Source organism: Pangasianodon hypophthalmus, chromosome 6 (assembly GCF_027358585.1).
Source record: "Pangasianodon hypophthalmus isolate fPanHyp1 chromosome 6, fPanHyp1.pri, whole genome shotgun sequence".
NCBI lineage: Eukaryota > Metazoa > Chordata > Actinopteri > Siluriformes > Pangasiidae > Pangasianodon > Pangasianodon hypophthalmus.
In genome coordinates, this window is record NC_069715.1 from 14,424,188 (window position 1) to 14,442,035 (window position 17,848).

General features: G+C 40.3%; 2 protein-coding genes across 6 annotated transcripts; both read left to right on the plus strand.

Annotated features, from left to right (window-relative positions):
- The first annotated feature begins 1,904 nt into the window (after positions 1 to 1,904).
- wee2 (WEE2 oocyte meiosis inhibiting kinase) lies at positions 1,905 to 7,716 on the plus strand. Of its 4 annotated transcripts, none has more exons than XM_026927021.3 (12): positions 1,905 to 2,047; positions 2,597 to 2,866; positions 2,962 to 3,161; positions 3,263 to 3,317; positions 4,292 to 4,461; positions 4,633 to 4,754; positions 4,893 to 5,039; positions 5,127 to 5,231; positions 5,333 to 5,418; positions 6,132 to 6,302; positions 7,083 to 7,231; positions 7,441 to 7,716. In XM_026927021.3, the coding sequence occupies exons 2-12, from the start codon at positions 2,606 to 2,608 to the stop codon at positions 7,598 to 7,600; spliced, it is 1,626 nt and encodes a 541-aa protein (XP_026782822.1). In that variant the 5' UTR covers positions 1,905 to 2,047; positions 2,597 to 2,605; the 3' UTR covers positions 7,601 to 7,716. The 4 variants fall into 4 exon arrangements, with proteins under 4 accessions (XP_026782822.1, XP_026782821.1, XP_034160899.1 ...); XM_026927020.3 differs by having other exon boundaries at positions 1,911 to 2,047; positions 2,546 to 2,866; XM_034305008.2 differs by having other exon boundaries at positions 1,917 to 2,047; positions 2,604 to 2,866.
- A 936-nt stretch (positions 7,717 to 8,652) lies between these two features.
- bida (BH3 interacting domain death agonist) lies at positions 8,653 to 17,561 on the plus strand. 2 transcript variants are annotated; one of them, XM_026926948.3, is made up of 5 exons: positions 8,673 to 8,796; positions 9,236 to 9,262; positions 10,746 to 11,050; positions 12,848 to 12,981; positions 17,160 to 17,561. In XM_026926948.3, the coding sequence occupies exons 3-5, from the start codon at positions 10,771 to 10,773 to the stop codon at positions 17,328 to 17,330; spliced, it is 585 nt and encodes a 194-aa protein (XP_026782749.1). In that variant the 5' UTR covers positions 8,673 to 8,796; positions 9,236 to 9,262; positions 10,746 to 10,770; the 3' UTR covers positions 17,331 to 17,561. The 2 variants fall into 2 exon arrangements, with proteins under 2 accessions (XP_026782748.1, XP_026782749.1); XM_026926947.3 differs by lacking the exon at positions 9,236 to 9,262 and having other exon boundaries at positions 8,653 to 8,796.
- The last annotated feature ends 287 nt before the right edge of the window (positions 17,562 to 17,848 follow it).

Below are 17,848 nucleotides of genomic sequence, written 5' to 3' on the forward strand. Positions count from 1 at the left end.
TTTTACCTGTAACACAATGTAACACAGTGTAACACAGTGTAACACAGTTCTAGCTCTACACATCTATTAACAAAATGGAACAGAGCTGGAAAGTGTGAACACACCTAGTAACATTTCACATAGAGTAGAACAGTTTGCTTTCAGCATTATGGTAAAGGTTGAAACAGCTCAGATCAGGATATAGTAAACATATATATAAGCCATTATTTAATGTGTGTAAAGATACACTTTGTCACAATTCGATTCAACTCACGATACTAGCTTCATGATTTCAGTTTGACTTGATTTTCATAATATTTTGAACAACATTTATATGAAGAAAAATGATGACTGAAAAGAGTCCTTTTTTAAATTACTCAGTCATAAACAATGCAAAGCAATGTGCATTTTTGTCTGTATAAAACTAAATAAATAAAAAACTGCTATGAACAGTGGTTTAATATTGTAAACAAAGTGTACTGCAGACTTGCAGAAGTGGAGATATGTGTCTTAATGTCCTATACATATTTATCCATCCATTTTCTATCCCAGGGGACTCTGGGCACAAGGCAGGGGACACCATGGAAGGGGTGCCAACCCATCGCAGGGCACAATCGCACACACTATGGATAATTTGGAAATGCCAGCCATCCTACAATGCGTGTCTTTGGACTGGGGAGGAAACCAGAGTACCCAGAGGAAACCCCTGAAGCACGGAGAGAACAGGCAAGCTCTGCGTACACAGGGCGGTGGCAAGAGTCGAACCCCCAGCCCTGGAGGTGTGAGGCATCAGTGCTAACCACTAAGCCACTGTGACCCCCTCTATACATAGAAAACGTATTTCTATTCTTAATAACACAACTCACCCCAGTTAGAGTGCCCCAGTCAAAGCCCAGACCTCAGTTCTCTTGAGAATTTATGGCCGGACTTGAAGATTGCATAATGTTACCAAGATGAACGTGCAAAAATATCAGGATCTGGATGTGCAAAGCTGATAGAGACATATCACTGATGACTTGCAGCTATAATTGCAGCCAAAGTTGGTTCTACCAAGTATTGACCCATGGGAGTTAATAATTGCAACCAACAGATGTCTTTTTTTGTTTTTAATTAACCTCGGTGTCTTAATTAAAAATAATTTGCACCATCAAATGTTTAACATGTGACATGTTGACTGTGTAAAGCAAATGGTAAAAATACCCAATAAGTCAATTTACTGAAGATGTATGAGTGAATGAATATTTTTTTTCTTTGATTTAATACGAACTTGAGCACATTAGCATAGAGGATGTAAAAACATAATATCAGCGTAGGTCACCACAGTTGTAACGAGTGATTATTTGAGTTACTACAGACTTCCTGTAGCTCAGACCAGTCTGATCATCCTCCTCCGATCTCTCTCTCTCTCTCTCTCTCTCTCTCGTGTGTGTTTGTGTGTGTGTGAGAGAGAGAGAATTCCCCTGTAATATCCTTCAAATTAGGGATAGGACTGACCATGAGATTTCTGGTTCCAAATATAGAAAATGGCTGATTTTGATTTAAAAAAAAAAAAAAAAAAAAAAGAAAAGAAAGTTTTAAATAAATATAATGTGATTATATTATATTATATATTATAGTGAATATTATAAGGTCTATAAAGAAAATTGGCATGTATATATCATAATGACATATTGCACATTTACATTATTATCAAAAAAGTGGGCGGAGCTTAAGACTTCTTCAAAGTTGCTAAGTTGGATAAAACAAGAGATAATACAAAAATCGTGAATTTAATATTTTGTTAAATTATTGTTACTACAGTTTAAGAGAAGGTATGTTATAGATGTAATTTATTTAAAAAAAACTGAAAAAAAAATTGACGTGACTAAAATTGTTGTTTTAGTGTCTTAAGCAAAAAGCTACTGGCTTAAATGGTTGACTGACAGCATGAAGCGCCCGCCCAGTAATCAGTGAAATAAACGCGCGCGCAGACGGGCTGAGTGGTCTAAAGCAGGGCAGGCTGGAGGCTCGTTAGGAGAAGCACAGTCGAGCGCGTGAAACTCAAGCGTGGCGGCACGCGCTGCTTACGGTAAGTTGGATGTACAGGATTTCAGATAATAATAAATCTTAAAATTTTTGACTTTTCAGGAGCTTTAAATCGTAGTCATTTTAGGTCACTGCTGTAACTAAAGTCATTTAGGCACCTGAAGCGTTTATTCCCATTTAAATTTGACCTTGTTCTTTATAGGCCTTTAGTCTTGACTGATTTCTTACACTTTTCATATGATCATTGTCATTAAGATGGATTAAAAATCTCTCATGTCAAATGATAAGAATTGGAGACTTCTTCGTACAGCTAAATGTGCTATAGGTAACATCTGAGAAATTTAAGAAACATTCTTAAATTACTACTTGCACAAAATATAGTATTATACAATATTCCTACTAGCTTAAAAAAAAAAGAACATTTTGGGGATATTTTAGTACACCCTTGGGGAAAAAAAAAATAAAAAATCAGGTTGTGCAAGTCTCTTGCAGCTCATCTGGTAACCCAGTCAGTCTAGTAAACCATAAAGGTCCCTTCTAGATCTTGCTCCAGTGTACATGTACCTGCATCACTAAGTTGCTGAATGTCTAGTGGCCAGGGATGGCAGCAGCAAATGAGAAATCAGTGCAGCAGCATCTGTACTTCTCGAGCTGTGGCGAGGAGGACAGCAGCGACAGCAGTGTGGAGGACTGGGTGCCCAGAAGTGTGTCGCTAAGAAGTCCATCCTCCGCCTGCCGAACCCCAAGAGTGCAGCGCCACCGCACCAGGAGTAACACGGTCTCACCAGCTGCGCCCACCTCACCAATACCTTACGCTGCCTGGAGGAAGCTGAGGCTCTGTGACTCCCCCAGTACACCGAAGGTAACATTGCAGCCCTTGCTACATTGCTTCAGAGCAATGGATTAGACACTAATGATAAGTTTCAAGCTACGGGAACCAAATGTCTGTTCCCCTAGAGCCTGCTGTCCAAGTCAGCACTGCCCTACTCAAGCAGCAAGCCATGTCGCAGCCAGAGAGTCCTGTGCCGGCCTGCTCTGTCTGCCCAAGCACCCTCGGTCAATGTTAACCCTTTCACGCCAGATACGGTGCGGAGGAACAGCGAGCACTACAAGAGGAAGAACTGTAGAAGCGATGGTGATGATGATGATGGGCACAGGTAACACAAGCTTCTATAAGCAAAAAATACTGAAAATTCCTGATCAGATGTGATCTGGTTGCAGGCAGTGATCTCAAACATGCCACACTTGCTCCCTGCAGGTCAAAGGAAACTCAAACTTCATCTGAAGATGAAAGCTATTTTCTTCCATCAAAGGTATGACATTAGACATTTCTGGAAACATGATGTGCTGTTTATTTCCCACTTGCTTTTAGGGTTTGGCTAATATAATTGGCCAATATTAAGTCCTTGTGAATGTCAAGAAAGCAGAAAATGTTTCTGCTATAGGGAAAAACACCATTATGAATCTCCTGCTATTATGAACAGGGAATAATACTTTATGGCTCTTGGGCATCGCCTGCAGGTCTCATGACAAAGTAAGTGAATGCAGGTCCTTGACTGACCCTTTGCATGACAGTAAGGAAGACATATGACAAAGCAGCTTTCTCTTATAAGTTGATTTTATTAAACTAACATTAATTTTCTTAAACTTTCTCCTGCTGAATTCAAAATGAACAATAAAATAGATGCCTTATGTAAGCTGTTGTGCTGTTGTCAGCTGTATAGACATGCATGTTATAGGCATATTCACATAAAGTAGTATTAGTATACATAGACTACATATGTAGTTTCTTGGTTACTTTGGAAGGTACAACTATATTTTCATGTTGATTGTTTTGTATTGTATTTAATGCATTCATGTGAAAGTGGATTTTATTAGCTGTCTATCCAACACTTGGATGAATGAGGATCACATCAGATGATTAAATTTTCTTTTTGCCAGTAAAAACAAATTAGTTCTGTTAGCAGGCATCTTAAAAGTGACTGCATGGAGCTGCAAGTGAGAACAGTTAAATTTTCCAAAATCCAGGTTGGCCATTTTAGGTTTTTGTGCCAAGTATTCCAAAATCAGAACATTAAGTATGGGTGACTAAAACTGTTGGTGGCTGTTCAATTTTTGAACACATGTATTTAATTTATAAAGAATTAAGTGCCTTATAATTGGTGTTGGTGAGAAATTTCATAAAAGTCATGGCCTACTCATGTGAAAATGTACAGAAACCTAACCATCTGTAGATAAAATTCATCATCTGGGCACTGTGTTCCTTCTTCCATCTGTTGGCACTCAGAGACCAGCAGTGCCAGCCCTCATGCTGTCACGTTATGAGAGCGAGTTCCTGGAACTGGGCCGGATCGGTGTGGGCGAGTTTGGTGCTGTGTATCGCTGTGTGAAGAGGCTGGATGGCTGCATGTACGCCATCAAACGTTTGCGCAGACCACTTGCAGGTTCTGCCAATGAGTAAGTGTGCACCAGAACAGACAGGAGAAATTCTTTTCCCCCTGGCCAGACTGATACTGTTTTACAAAGTGGTATTCATGCATATAAATGAAGAAATATCGTGTGGAGATGATACAAGGCTAAGATAAGTTACTTGGGCATATGATGTGTGTGTTTTTGTTTTGTCTGCAGGCAGCTGGCCTTAAAAGAGGTATATGCCCATGCTGTGCTGGGACATCACCCACATGTTGTGCGCTACTACTCTGCTTGGGCAGAAGATGACCATATGATCATTCAAAATGAGTACTGTGATGGTACTGTGATATTTGCAGTGGTTTGAGACATTACAGCTAAGGGAACTTGCCTTTTCCTTTCTTAGCCACCTACTGTACATCTGAGCATAAGGCTACAATATACCCATATGGTATCCTAAAATATTGTCCATTTTGCAGGTGGGAGCCTCCATGATGTCATAACAGAGAAAGAAGAACAGGGTGAATTCTTTCAGGAGCCAGAGCTGAGGGATCTGCTGCTTCAGGTCTCAATGGGACTCAAATACATCCACGTGCTAGGTTTGGTACATCTAGACATCAAACCAAGTGAGATGGATTGAATTTCTTACCACATTCTCAGTTTGTCATTTTATAGAGTTCAGTTTAAGTAAATGTTTGCTCTCTGCTGTTGAGGTAACATCTTCATCAGCCATCGGCCTAGCTCCAGTGCTGGTGGAGCAGGAGACAGCGAAGAGGAAGATGATGGGCACACTTCATCAGGGGTAGTTTATAAAATTGGTAAGCCATTTCAAGCATAACTGTTTAGGATGGCTTGTATAGCTACAGACTGTTTAATGGCACAGTCTACCTGTTTTCAGTACATGTCCTTCTCGTTGTAGGGGATCTTGGCCACGTGACCTCAATCTCAAGTCCTCAGGTGGAGGAGGGGGACAGCCGCTTCCTAGCATGTGAAGTTTTGCGAGAGGTACCCTGGGGGGAGGGGGGATTTGTGGAAGTAGGGGGTGTGCACACTACATAAGCAATCACAGATGAGATTTGCACAAGACATGATCTTTCACCTGGAGAGATCCTAGACAAAGCACACCTGATCCTCAGAGTGCTGCATTCTCTCTCGTGTGACTGTCATTCTTTTGTACATAAATAAGGAGGAGAAATAAGAGAATGTTGATCTATTGGTTGGGGAGGTGTGGGTCATGTGGACTCTACAAAGAGAACTGGGAGTATAGTGAAAGGAAACACAGCTATTTTTATACTGTGTCTTCAAGAATCTTTTGTTTATCCAACCATTTGGATATGATGTGCCACATAATTTCTTATAGAATCAATATTGTTGTGCTTTGCCCTCACTCTCCCATACAAATAGTTGGATGATGGAGATGGATCTGGATTCAGGGATCTGTTACGCATGAGGAGATGTGCGCTCCCCCCCCCGGACTCTAATTGACTGTTTCTCAGTGCTGCTGTTGCCGCTAATTGCAACAGGGCATGCACTACACCATTTATTGCTGAAACATACTTGAAGTCAGGGCTGAAACTGTGTAGTGTGCACTAGGTTTACTTTCACCCATCAACCGGTTATCACAAATGATTAATAGGAAAGCCACTAACTTTTGTAAATGTGTAAAAATGTTCTAGTTGTGATTTGTGCCCTTTTTGTTTGCCCTGGCTGGCTTGCAGGACTACACACACCTACCCAAGGCGGATATCTTTGCCCTGAGCCTGACCGTGCTGTTGGCAGCCGGTGCTCCACCACTGCCTCAGAATGGAGAAGAATGGCACCGCCTCAGGCAGGCTCACTTACCCAGCCTGCCCCATGAATTAACGTCAGCCTTAAGAAATCTTCTACAGGTGTAACACTATGAAGGGAATTGTGGTCTAGAGACACTAATTCCTAATGTTTGGTTTAGATTTACTTTTTTTTTTTTTTTTTTTGATAAAATCTTGTGAAAGGTGTAATTGACTTTAAAGGAAAAATCCACCCTGAATGACTTGAATATTATCTTCAGTGAGCTTCAGGAACATCCAATATTTATTTTGTAATGAAATTCTGAGTTTACTTTTTTTGTTTGTTTGTTTTAAAGCTAAAATCTTTCAATGGCACGTTGGTCTAATTTCACTTTGGTTAATGGTTTCCTACATTGCCCACTATGGCAGTTGACTACCTGCTGATGGTGATGCCAGTGGGAAATGGCTTGTTTTCTTTTCTTTTCTACCTAAAGACACTGCACTATCATGCTTGTCATCTTGGATCACTAAGAGAGGGTAATGTTTGCCCTTTCCACTACTATGTTGGATTTCTCATTAATATGAAATTGAACTTTGCTAGGAAATGGTGAGTGAGAAAAGCCCTTGCTCTATTGGTTTCAGGTTTTGCTGTTAGTTTCTAACTCCTTTTTTTTCCCCTCCTCCTTCTCCCCCCTCTCTTTAAACACCATTAGAACTTGCTAGTACTGTCCCCTTGCAAAATTAGAGTGCCAGACATCAGCTAATTTCTTACTGGTTATAAGCAAATGCAGCACCTACCAACAAATTGGCACCAGAAGCACTGTGCATTTAATGTGTTTCAGGGTGGGGTTTTCCTTTAAGCAAGTATAACTTGTATTGATGAACAGATCCTGTATTTGACAGACGATGATGGACCCTGATCCTGCTGTGAGGCCGTCTGCGTCTGCATTGTGCAGGCACCCGGTGCTGCGCAGAGAAAGAGCTGGAAAACTGGCCGCACAGCTGCGCAGAGAGCTCAATGTGGAGAAGTTCAGGACAGCAATGCTGGAAAGGTGAGCGGTGCTACTGTGATCAATCTCAAAGATGAGATGTTAATTCTTGAAACAAATCACCATAGTTCAGTCTAATTCCCACCAGGGGACACTGTTGTACATAGTTGTACTGTCACTGAAGTAATTATTACTTACTTGGAATGCTCCATAGTGAGCCATGAGTCTTTTAACTGGGTTCAGACTTTGAATTTCTGCTATCCTTCTTACAGGGAACTCCAGGAGGCTCGGTTAGCTGCTGTCTCACCTCAGCAGCCTGCTCTCACCACAGGATGCAGAACTTCACAGGCTGGCTCACTTCCTAGGCCAGGACGGAGGCTGGTGGGGCGAAAAACAACTCGATCCATGAGCTTTGGTTGCCTGGGACACTGAACTTTTGCTTAATGGGTAGAACTGCTCTGGAGATGCTTTGATGGTTTTTGTTTTTTTTTTTTTTTATTGACTTAAATGGATTTTATCCTTGTAAATAAAGATTTTAAATGCCTTAAGCAGTGTGGTTTGTAGGTGGTTTTTTTTTTGTTTTTGGTTTTTGGCTGTCATTCTCTAGAAGCACTACATATTTGCATGTAGTGTGCTGCTTGCTTATCTTAGACATACAGTGTCACTTTAGGGGAACTCCAAAGTTCAGACATTTATGAACGATGTTTAGCTACTTGTTATCATGGTGGTGAGGAAACAAATGGGGGGCTTTCCAGCACTCTAACTATAGCAAGAATGCTGTATAACTTCGTTTGCTAGGGATTTAACACCCTAGTTAGACTTCAGTTCACTTCAGTATTAAACCAGGGATGATTTAAATCAAAGGTATTAGCCGTCAAGACGGTTTAGCCTATACAGTCTCGACATATTTAAGGAAGTTTTTTTTTCCCTCTAATTCTGAGGAAAACTGACTTCAGTCGACTCCTGCTGAAAGCCGGAGTCTGAGACCATTTCATAAACATGGCCACTTACACTAACCATTGCGAGTCTCCTTCTGGAGGTATTTAGGTGTAGATTCACTCGACTTGACTCTTTTAAAAAAAAAAAAAAAAAAAAAAAACACGAAGAGAACGTAAATTCGCACATACTGTATATACATATGCAGTAGTGCCTCATTTATTCCAGCGCCACCTAAACAATCTACCACTACACTACTTCCACTGAATTATAGACGTTATTTCCCCAAAGAGGCTGAGTCAAGTAAGCGAGTAAGTCAAGTAAGGCTGAGTCGCCGCTTAGTGAGACACTTCCACTTGAAAATATTCGGAGGGGTGATCAGTTTTCAAATAGAATAAAAACCGCCTCAGCTAATTTTAAAGTTTGTCAAAACTTTTAGAGTCTGCTTTTGTACACCCTAATTCTAATTTTTACTCTATGTAGTTCTTTAAAAGCACTAAGAGAATTTGATTTCATACATATATGTAGGTGTACGCCCCCGTCATAACATGTTTACATCGCTCATGCTCTGTGTTTGCGTTAACGCTGAACTGCACTGGTACTTCAGGTGGCGATATAAACTTGTCGCGGGAGAGAGAGCTGTAAAGGATGTGTAGCTCGCACTCAGAGGGTTCGACGAATTATGAACGAGTGTAAGTTGTTTGCTTTACTACCGAAACTGTCAGATTTATTCACTTACTTATACACGACTAATTTGACTAACAGTTATTTTAGCTGTTTTCCTTAGACTAGATTTTGGGTAGTTAGTTAGGCTAGCTCGCTAGTTAGCACGTCTCTTTAAAGGGAGTTTAGAGAAGAAAATAAAGCTAGCGCGGAGTTGTAACGTTACTCGCTCGAGAAGAAACAGTAAGATTGACTGACCGAGTTAGTTTTAACAAACTTACGAAATATAAGTACATAGACAGACAGCTAACTTTCTTAGTGTGCGTTTTTAACTGACGTTTATCAGTCTTAGCCTGCTGTTGACCTCTTAGATAGTTTCTTAGCTCTTATTATTGTTGTATTTCCGTAGAGCTAACCTAGCTACCTAAACTGGTCAAGTTTCAATATTGTTATTTTATCATTTTTAAGCAAAGCAGCATCACGTTCGGACTAAAGGTATGGCAAAAATATCTATCTATCTATCTATCTGTGTGTGTGTGTGTGTGTGTGTGTGTGTGTGTGTACATATATATGAGAGAGGTAGATAGATATTGTTTGTTTGTTTGTGTGTGTGTGTGTGTGTGTGTGTGTGTAGTCCTCTTTATAGCTAAGGTGATATATAATCAGTGGTCACTAAATGGTTTGATCACTATGAAAATCATGTGCCATGATTTTCACACCAGATCTTATCCCAGTTAAACAGTGGGCGATTTTGGACAAGCATGTAAGACTGCCATCATCACCACCACCATCATTAAAACACATCTGAGAAAATACAGTTACATCAAAACACAACTGAGAGTGCTTACAGCTCTACAGCTCTACAGCTCTATTTATAAAATCTGTGCCAAGACTTGTGCTTATACTGTGTGTGTGTGTGTGTGTATATATATATATATATATATATATATATATATATATAAAATGTGTGTGTGTACACCTGCTCATTTATGCAGTTATCCAATCAGCCAATCGTGTGGCAACAGCGCAATGCATAAAATCAGGATTTCTGCTGAGGCACACAGATGGTAGGGTCAGAATTTGGCACCAACAGCATGAATCCATGAACCCAACCTGTCTTGTGTCAACAGTCCAGGCTGGTGGAGGTGGCGTAATGGTGTGGGGAATGTTTTCTTGGCACACTTTGGGCCTTTTACTAACAATCAATCATCGCTTGCATGCCACAGCCTATTTGTTGCTGAACGTGTGCATCCCTTCATGGCCACAATTTACCCATCTTGTAATGGTTACGTCCAGCACGATAATGCACCATGTCACAAAGTATACAGATATACCCATGTGGATTTGGATGTATGTTTCGGATCATTGTCCTGCTGGAAGGTCCAACCACGACTTACTTGGCCGGGGCAGGCAGATTTTCATTTAAGATCTGATGTCATGTATACTAACGAGGTTCTCAGGGATTTGGAGCAAAAACAGCCACGTAACGTTGCACATCCTCCACCATACTTAGCATTAGAGATTAGGTTCTCTTCTGTAAACACCCTTCTTTTTAATGCCAAACACACCTTGAGTATTTGTTGCCAGAATGCTCTATTTTTGTCTCATCTGACCATAGTCAAAGTCAAAGTTCCAGTGGCGTCTAATAAACTGCAGGCGCTCGTGCTTGTGGTTAGATGAAAGAAAGGCTTTTCTTCAGCACACCATCCAAATAGTTTGTTCGCATGGATTTTGATCTAATTGTAGATTTGGAGTGACCACAAAATGCTTCCATCTTTCTGCAAATCACCAGCCATACTCCATGAAGAAATTTTCACCCCTCTATTCATCCTCCTCACTGTGCCGTCTGTCCTCCTTCAGAGAGTTTTATTACATCTTAGACTTTGAACTTCTTAGTCATTGCCCTAGTTAATAATAGATTAATAAAACATAGTAATGTGACTGTATATTCACCTAATGTTTTTGTTTAACTTTACAGAGTACAAAGGAAAAGGGTCAACAGCATGATGGACGTTCACTCATTTTCACAAACTCCTCTCCTCTTCCTGACATTCCTCCAGCAAAGGCCTTGTCTGAACAGTGAGCTACAGAGGGAGCTAGAGAATCTGCACTGTGAAGTGAAACTCAGTGCAGCTCTGAGTGGATTAAATGACCACATAGCGTATCCCCAGTACCATGGCTTTGACTCCGACATTGAATGTGATGGCGAGCTGCAAACAGATGGACACTCATTTCACAGAGGTCTACTACATGATGTTCCTCAAGTTGATCTTGTATTACCAGGTATTTTCTAGTTCATTTATGACAATTTATGATTTTTTTTTTTCCTTTTTGCATTGCTTAGGAATGTGTCACATTATGGCTAAGTGACAAAGTAGACAAAGTTTTGGATGAATTTGGGTGGATAATGTAATCTGCTAGAGGACTTTCTTTTGGACTTCTTCTGAGTAAATTTGTTTATTTGGTTTCATTATGCATATTACATATTATTTTACATAGAAAATGAAAGAGAAACATTTAATCAACCACTACTTTTTTATTCTTAGTATACCAAAATTGAGCCAGAAATAAAGGGCTTCTTCTTAAATATAAATTACTGCATGCAGTAATTCGAAGGTCTTATAAATGTAACTTGCACATTTAAACATATCTCCCTACAGATAACAGGTAGGCGCCATTTTGTATTGTGAATTAAATTTATGGCTGTCCCAACCTCATACCTCTGTCTCCACCTACCCATTAGTGTAACAGGATGAGCATGACACGTCAAACTCAGGGTCTGCAGGTCTAATACAGCCTACTGCCTCGTTTCATTCGGCCTGCAAGATCTTGCAAAAAATAATAGTGAAACGTGTGACACTATTACTCATAATTTCCATGGTATTTAGAATTTACATCCGACCTGTAGCACCCATGGTCTCATCACTGTACAGCATGAGCAGGCTCAAATTCACACAGTTCCAAAAACACTGATTAATCTCAATGCCTGTCTGCTGTGTGCGAAGTCAGACATTCGTACAAATGATTAAAAAAATGAGCCACATCAAATGTGGTTATCTTTAGTGTGATGCTGTGGGTGAATCCACATACACAAATGTGTCATCCACTGTAGACACCTGCAAATATATTGGGGGGGGGATCGCAAAGACAAGAGAGAAAAAGACATGTATATTCTTAGTGTACAAGATATAATTCCATGTGAACTCATCTTAAATCTATATCTTTCCATTATATATTTTACAAATTTGAAAAACAGATTTAATTTTTACTAGTGGACCAGTAGGCCTAATTAAAAAAGTAGTGGACTAGTCAACTCATCTTTTCCATAGTTAGGGCAAAAAGTGCAGTACACTTCATACAAAGTGATATCAAAGTGAAAACGTTCCATTAAAGCAAAATTCAATTTAAAAAAATTCTTTCCCAGTGTAGCCTTACACAATGTGCAGTTGACTGTAGAATTTGTTTGGTCTAGGCTGAAACATTATATTTTAAAAAAATGTTAATTAGATATCACATACAGTTGAAAAGATTAGCCCTTCTATTTCCTACAGTCATCTTGTTCTACTTTCAGAACCAAGGATATTGTTACTCTCTAGAATAGATAATAATAATATTACAAAAATGAGTAGTTTTAGTTTATGGCCCTTCCATCTTTTTCCACCTTCATTTGTTTCCAAGCATACTGTGTGCTGTAAGCTGTATATTTTTGGTTGGTGGTCTGTTTCTCAAGGGAGTGAAGAAGAAGAAAGACATTGTCACATATACATTACAGTAAAATTATTCTCTTTGTAAATCCCAGCCTGTTAGGAAGTTGGGGTAAGAGCACAGGGTCAGCCATGATGCAGCTCCCATGATGCAGAAAGGCCTTGCTCAAGGGTCTGACAGTGCTCGGACTTGCACCCTCGACCTTCTGATCAGTAACCCAGAGCCTTAACCACTGAACTTCAACTGCCCTGATGCGACACTGATGTGACACTGATGTGTTTAAAAACACTAACAATGCTGTGCATCAATGTAACAGTGTCACTGCTGTGCTGGGTTGTAGACATATGATTGATTTGTGTGTTTGTGTGTGTATAGTACCTGTCGAAGAAGCGAATGCAGTAAGGGAGGTGGCTGCTGAGCTCATTAGAATGGCAGATGAATTCAATCACAGCATTGTCTCTCAAGCCGCTGAGCATCTGACCAAGAAACTTTGCAATTCTTCTCCACAGGTGAGCATCTATAGAATAGCTTGGATAGAGTACCTTTATCATCATTCTACAAGTACAATGAAATTAGGTTTTGCATCTGCCAGTGTTACAATAATGTTTTATACAGTGTGTGTGTGTATATATATATGTGTGTGTGTGTGTGTGTGTGTGTGTATATATATATATATATATATATATATATATATATATATATATATATATATATATATATATATATACACACACACATACTTACATACATACATATATAGAAAATGTGCAAGTTCTGTTCTGAAAGGCAGCATAAGACAGTAGAGTGTAGCAGTAACGTTACAGTCAGGAGAGGGCAGAATGTTGGGGCAGCAGGTAACGTTCAGTCTCACAGCTCCAGGGTCCCTGGTTCAATCCTGATCACACATTATTGTGTGGAGTTTCCCTCTGCTCCCCATATCTGACACCCCATCTACGATATCTTCTCCTCTCATGGTGTGAATGTTCCCAGGATAAGCTCCAGATATAGGCAGCATTAGTTTACTTTGTATGTTAATGCCAGAATTACAATATGTAACGATTAAAACACAATTGGACAACAAGCGTCAGTATTGACAATTACCAAAAAACAAGTGTCAGTGCATCCCTATTTATGTACGTGTGGAGTGGACATGTGGAGGAAGCAGTTCTAGTGGGTCAGTCAGATCCGTGAAAGTGAATGGTCTGAGGGAAAAAGTCTGTTTGTCAGTCTGGAGGTGCATGAGTAAATGGTCCTGTAGCAACTGCCTGATAGTAGGAGGGTGAATGAATGATGGCAAAGGTGAGTGGGATCCATGCAGCTGTTGTTTTGCGTAGGCAATGTGACCTGTCGATGTCCAAAGTAGAAGGTCATCAGCAGCTGTCAGGGCAGCTTGGTATACTTGAGCCTTCTCAGAAAGTACAGATGCTGTGCACTTTTGACCGGTGACAGGAAGCTTGTAGCAGGAAGGTGAACCTGAAGCTGTTCACCCTCTGCACCATGAAGACTAGATCATGTTCATCGATGACCCACAAGACCAAGACCACAGAGCTCAGGTTATTGAGCATTGTCAAGGTTTAACATTTCCTTTCTGACTCATGATCATCAGAAATCAGCCCACTCACCTTTGTGTAATCTGCAAACTTGATAACAGTGTTTGTGGCATGTGCAGGTGAATAGATTCTCAGATGAACAGGAAGTCTAGCTGGATGAGTTACAGCCTTGGTAGGCAAACTGGTGTTGATCCAGAGAGACTGAAATAATGGCTTCAGTGTGAGATGACCATCCTCTCAAAGCACTTCATGATAACGGGAGTGAGTGCTATTGGGTGATAGTCGTTTTTAATGCCTGTTTTTTGGTGCCGGCTCAATAATGGCAGATTTAAGGTTGCTTTCACACATGCAGCTTTCAGACCTTGTTGTGGTTTGTTTGCACATGTGAGACCGCAGTAGTCACACTGAGGTGTGGATCAAAACAACTGGGCATCCGAGTGAGGTGGTTTCAGTCCAGTTCTACTCTAGCACAGTTTATTGTAGGGAGAATGTGATTCAGGCGTGCATGCTGTGTATTTTGGGTACCAAGCAGCATTTTTTTGTAAATGCAAGCTACTAAACTGACCCATGAGGTGCAAACTGAGCCAAAGAAAAAAGCTGAGATGCTATACTGTGTTCTGAGTATTTGGATATCTTAACATTAAAAACAAGGGAAATGAACACTGGATGCAATACAAAAATGTTTCAGATGAGTAATTTTATATAATTATCTCATAATTTATTTAGTGCAGACTGTGTTCTCCATGCTTGGTTCATATTTGTTCTTTTTGCTTTGTTTTTTGCTTTGTAATTATGTGCAGAGTGAACCCAGAAAGCTCCCTTAGGAATTAGTGCTTGATAAAAAGACTAAATATGTTCATGAAGTCTTCTGCCAGTCTCTCAGTACAGTTGTCACCCTCCTTAGATCACACATACCTAAAGTGAGCACCTGATTTTTGAGCTCATTTGCAAGTGTGGCATCGTCGCTGTCGTGGGTTGGCATAATGAGTAATGGACTGGAAACTTTGACATGTGCATCCTCCATCTGCTTGCCACTTACACTGCTAGTGCTAAAATTTACTTTTTTTTTTTTTTTTTAACCCCTCCACCTGCCACTGCAGCAGGTAAAAAAGAATGTTTCCCTACTTCTTCTAAAAGCCATATGGGACGCTCACCAGCCACTTTAATAGGAACACCTGTACACCTGCTTCTTCATGCAATTATCCAAACAGTCAGTCATGTGGCAGCAGCTCAGTGTATAAAATCATGCAGAAACAGGTCACAAGCTTCAGTTAATGATCAAGTCAAACATCAGAATAGGGGGAAAATGTTATGTCAGTGACTTTGACTGTTGCAGGGTTGTTGGTGCCAGATGGACTGGTTTGAGCATTTCAGAAACTGCTGATCTCCTGGGATTTTCACAGATAGCAGTCTCTAGAGTTTACACAGAATGGTGTGAAAAACAAAAAACATCCTGATTGTTGTGTTACTGGAACATGATTGGCTGATTGGATAATTGCATGAATGACCAGGGGTACAGGAGTTCCTATTAAAGTGGCCTTTGAGAGTATGTTCAGAAATGATTGTATAAAACAAATATTCCACTCAAACAGTTTCATAAGCTTCACCCATCTGTATATTAATATTGGCACAAATTAGACATTCATTAGGGGGCCATTGGGTGTAATTTGAAATCTAGCTGTTTCAGGAACATTTGATTTTGCTCTCTGTGCCCACACCTAACATCCATATCCAACTACACGAAGCCATGTCTCCAAGAATAAGTGAAATTAGCTTACCATGTTGGCATGCTGCCTTTAACCACCAAGAATTATTAGCCAAATTCAGCACAGGAGACAAGATTTGTACCAGTGTGGGTGGGGGGGAAACCCACTTGTGTCACGCTTGTTTATCTTGTTATGCAGTTATGAAATTAATCACCTGTTCCTCTGCCAGTCAATCCAGTCCTGAGAGGCTGCAGCAGTTTTTCAGTGCAGTTACCACAATTTAAAAAGCTCAAAATAATGACAAACCTAACATTACAATTTCATCTACCAGTAGCCAAGTTTCCATCCACTTCCTGTGTTGTTCTGTTATCAGCAGAGTGAAAATGCGTTTGTGAAATTTGCTGTCAACAACAAATTCTCCCATAAGTTTTGGGGTATCGCAAAAGAAATCTGCCCATTTCCATACATAATTTTGTGTATATCACAAATTGTGTACCTTTTGTGTCCCACATGTCCTCAGATCTTTGTAAAATGGAGAGAGTACTGAGACATTAAACTGAAATTGGCGATACAAAATATCAGAATGGAGCAGTTGCTCGTCTGAAAGGGCTCCAAGTAACTGCCCTTATGTGACGAAGCCCGTGGGTCTGGGAGAGACCACGCAATAGGCCGTTCTGGGCAGTAGTGGTGGAGAGACGCTTCACAGAAAGTCTCTGGCTGCAATATTTTAGAATGTCATGACCCACGTCTGAGACGCTGTGCCAATTAATTGGTCCTGATGTTGTGCCCATTGCGGGTTGCCACCAACCACTGGTTCCAACCTGAAAGTGGATTGCCATTGCCATGGTCAAGCTGGCAACCTGCATCGTGTACAGAGTAGTGGGGGAAACTTTTGTGGTTTAGTAAAACAACCGTCCATCGATGTGTATATGCTGTGTGTACAGCTATTAAAGAAAAATTCATGCGGCATTATATCAGGCTGCCGAATGTAGTGGAGGCCAGTGAATTTGCATACCGTAAATTGTTATGTGACAGTTTTTTTCTTGTTTTGCATGAATGCCATTTTTCTCGACAAACACTGTCTCCAAACTTTTTTTTTTCGCAACATTTGAAGTATCAACATAGAATTGATGTGCCAAAATTAAATGAAAAAAGGTTATGTCAGCTCGTGAAATTTTAGCAATAATCAGCTATACTGGTAAAGATTTCAATGCACTAAACCTTTTTTCGCAAAAAAAATAAATAAATAAAAAAATCCTTGCATGGAAACATAGCTACTGTGAACATTTTACCTGCGTGTGGTTGGGGGTTGCGTTCGATTCAGATCTTGCTGTCCAGTAATGAATCTGTTGTTAAATGAAACTCTTCACAGAAGAGGATGAGTGGAGAGGATGATGCATTTATAATGTCCTTGTATGTTGTGGTTTGCAGTACTGGTGGACCTGCTTGTCTCAGGGTGTTGACAGCATACTCAAGGACATGCCTGGTGTGCACAATGAGCGAATGGTGATGGCGCTCACCTTCTCCCTGGTGAAGGCAGTCTGTGAACGTGCACCTCGTCTGCTTCGTGAGCTCTGGAACACCTTCACTAGACCTCAGTGACTCATTTCTTTTACACGATGTGACTTACATTCTCAGGTTACCGTTGTTTGTTTGTTTTTGTTTTCAACTCTGATAAATGTGTACTTTTTCTTACTAGTAGTAGTTCATGTGTACTGTTTCTTAGTAGATAAACAGTACCTGATTGTTGTTTTTTGTTTGTTTTGTCAGTCTGAACCTTTTTGGATGTTTCAATGTGTTATTGTTGTGGAAGTAAACACAAAAATGGATGAACTGTGACTTTTTTGACCTTTTTTTTATGATTTAACATCTCCCACTAAAGGTATTGTAAATTACATCACACACTACCGCAAAGTTTGCTTTTTTTGGTGTGTTTTGGGTATTTTGTGGCAGATCCTACAACATACCCTATTTGCCCTGTCGTAGGGAAATTGCTAGTTCAAATCCCAACGATGTCACAGGAGCTCCTCACGTGGGACAGAGCCAATGGAGCAAAACTGGCCCCCTGGTTATGCTTCATGGACCCCTGGGGGGTCCCTGGGCCCCACTTTGAGAACCAT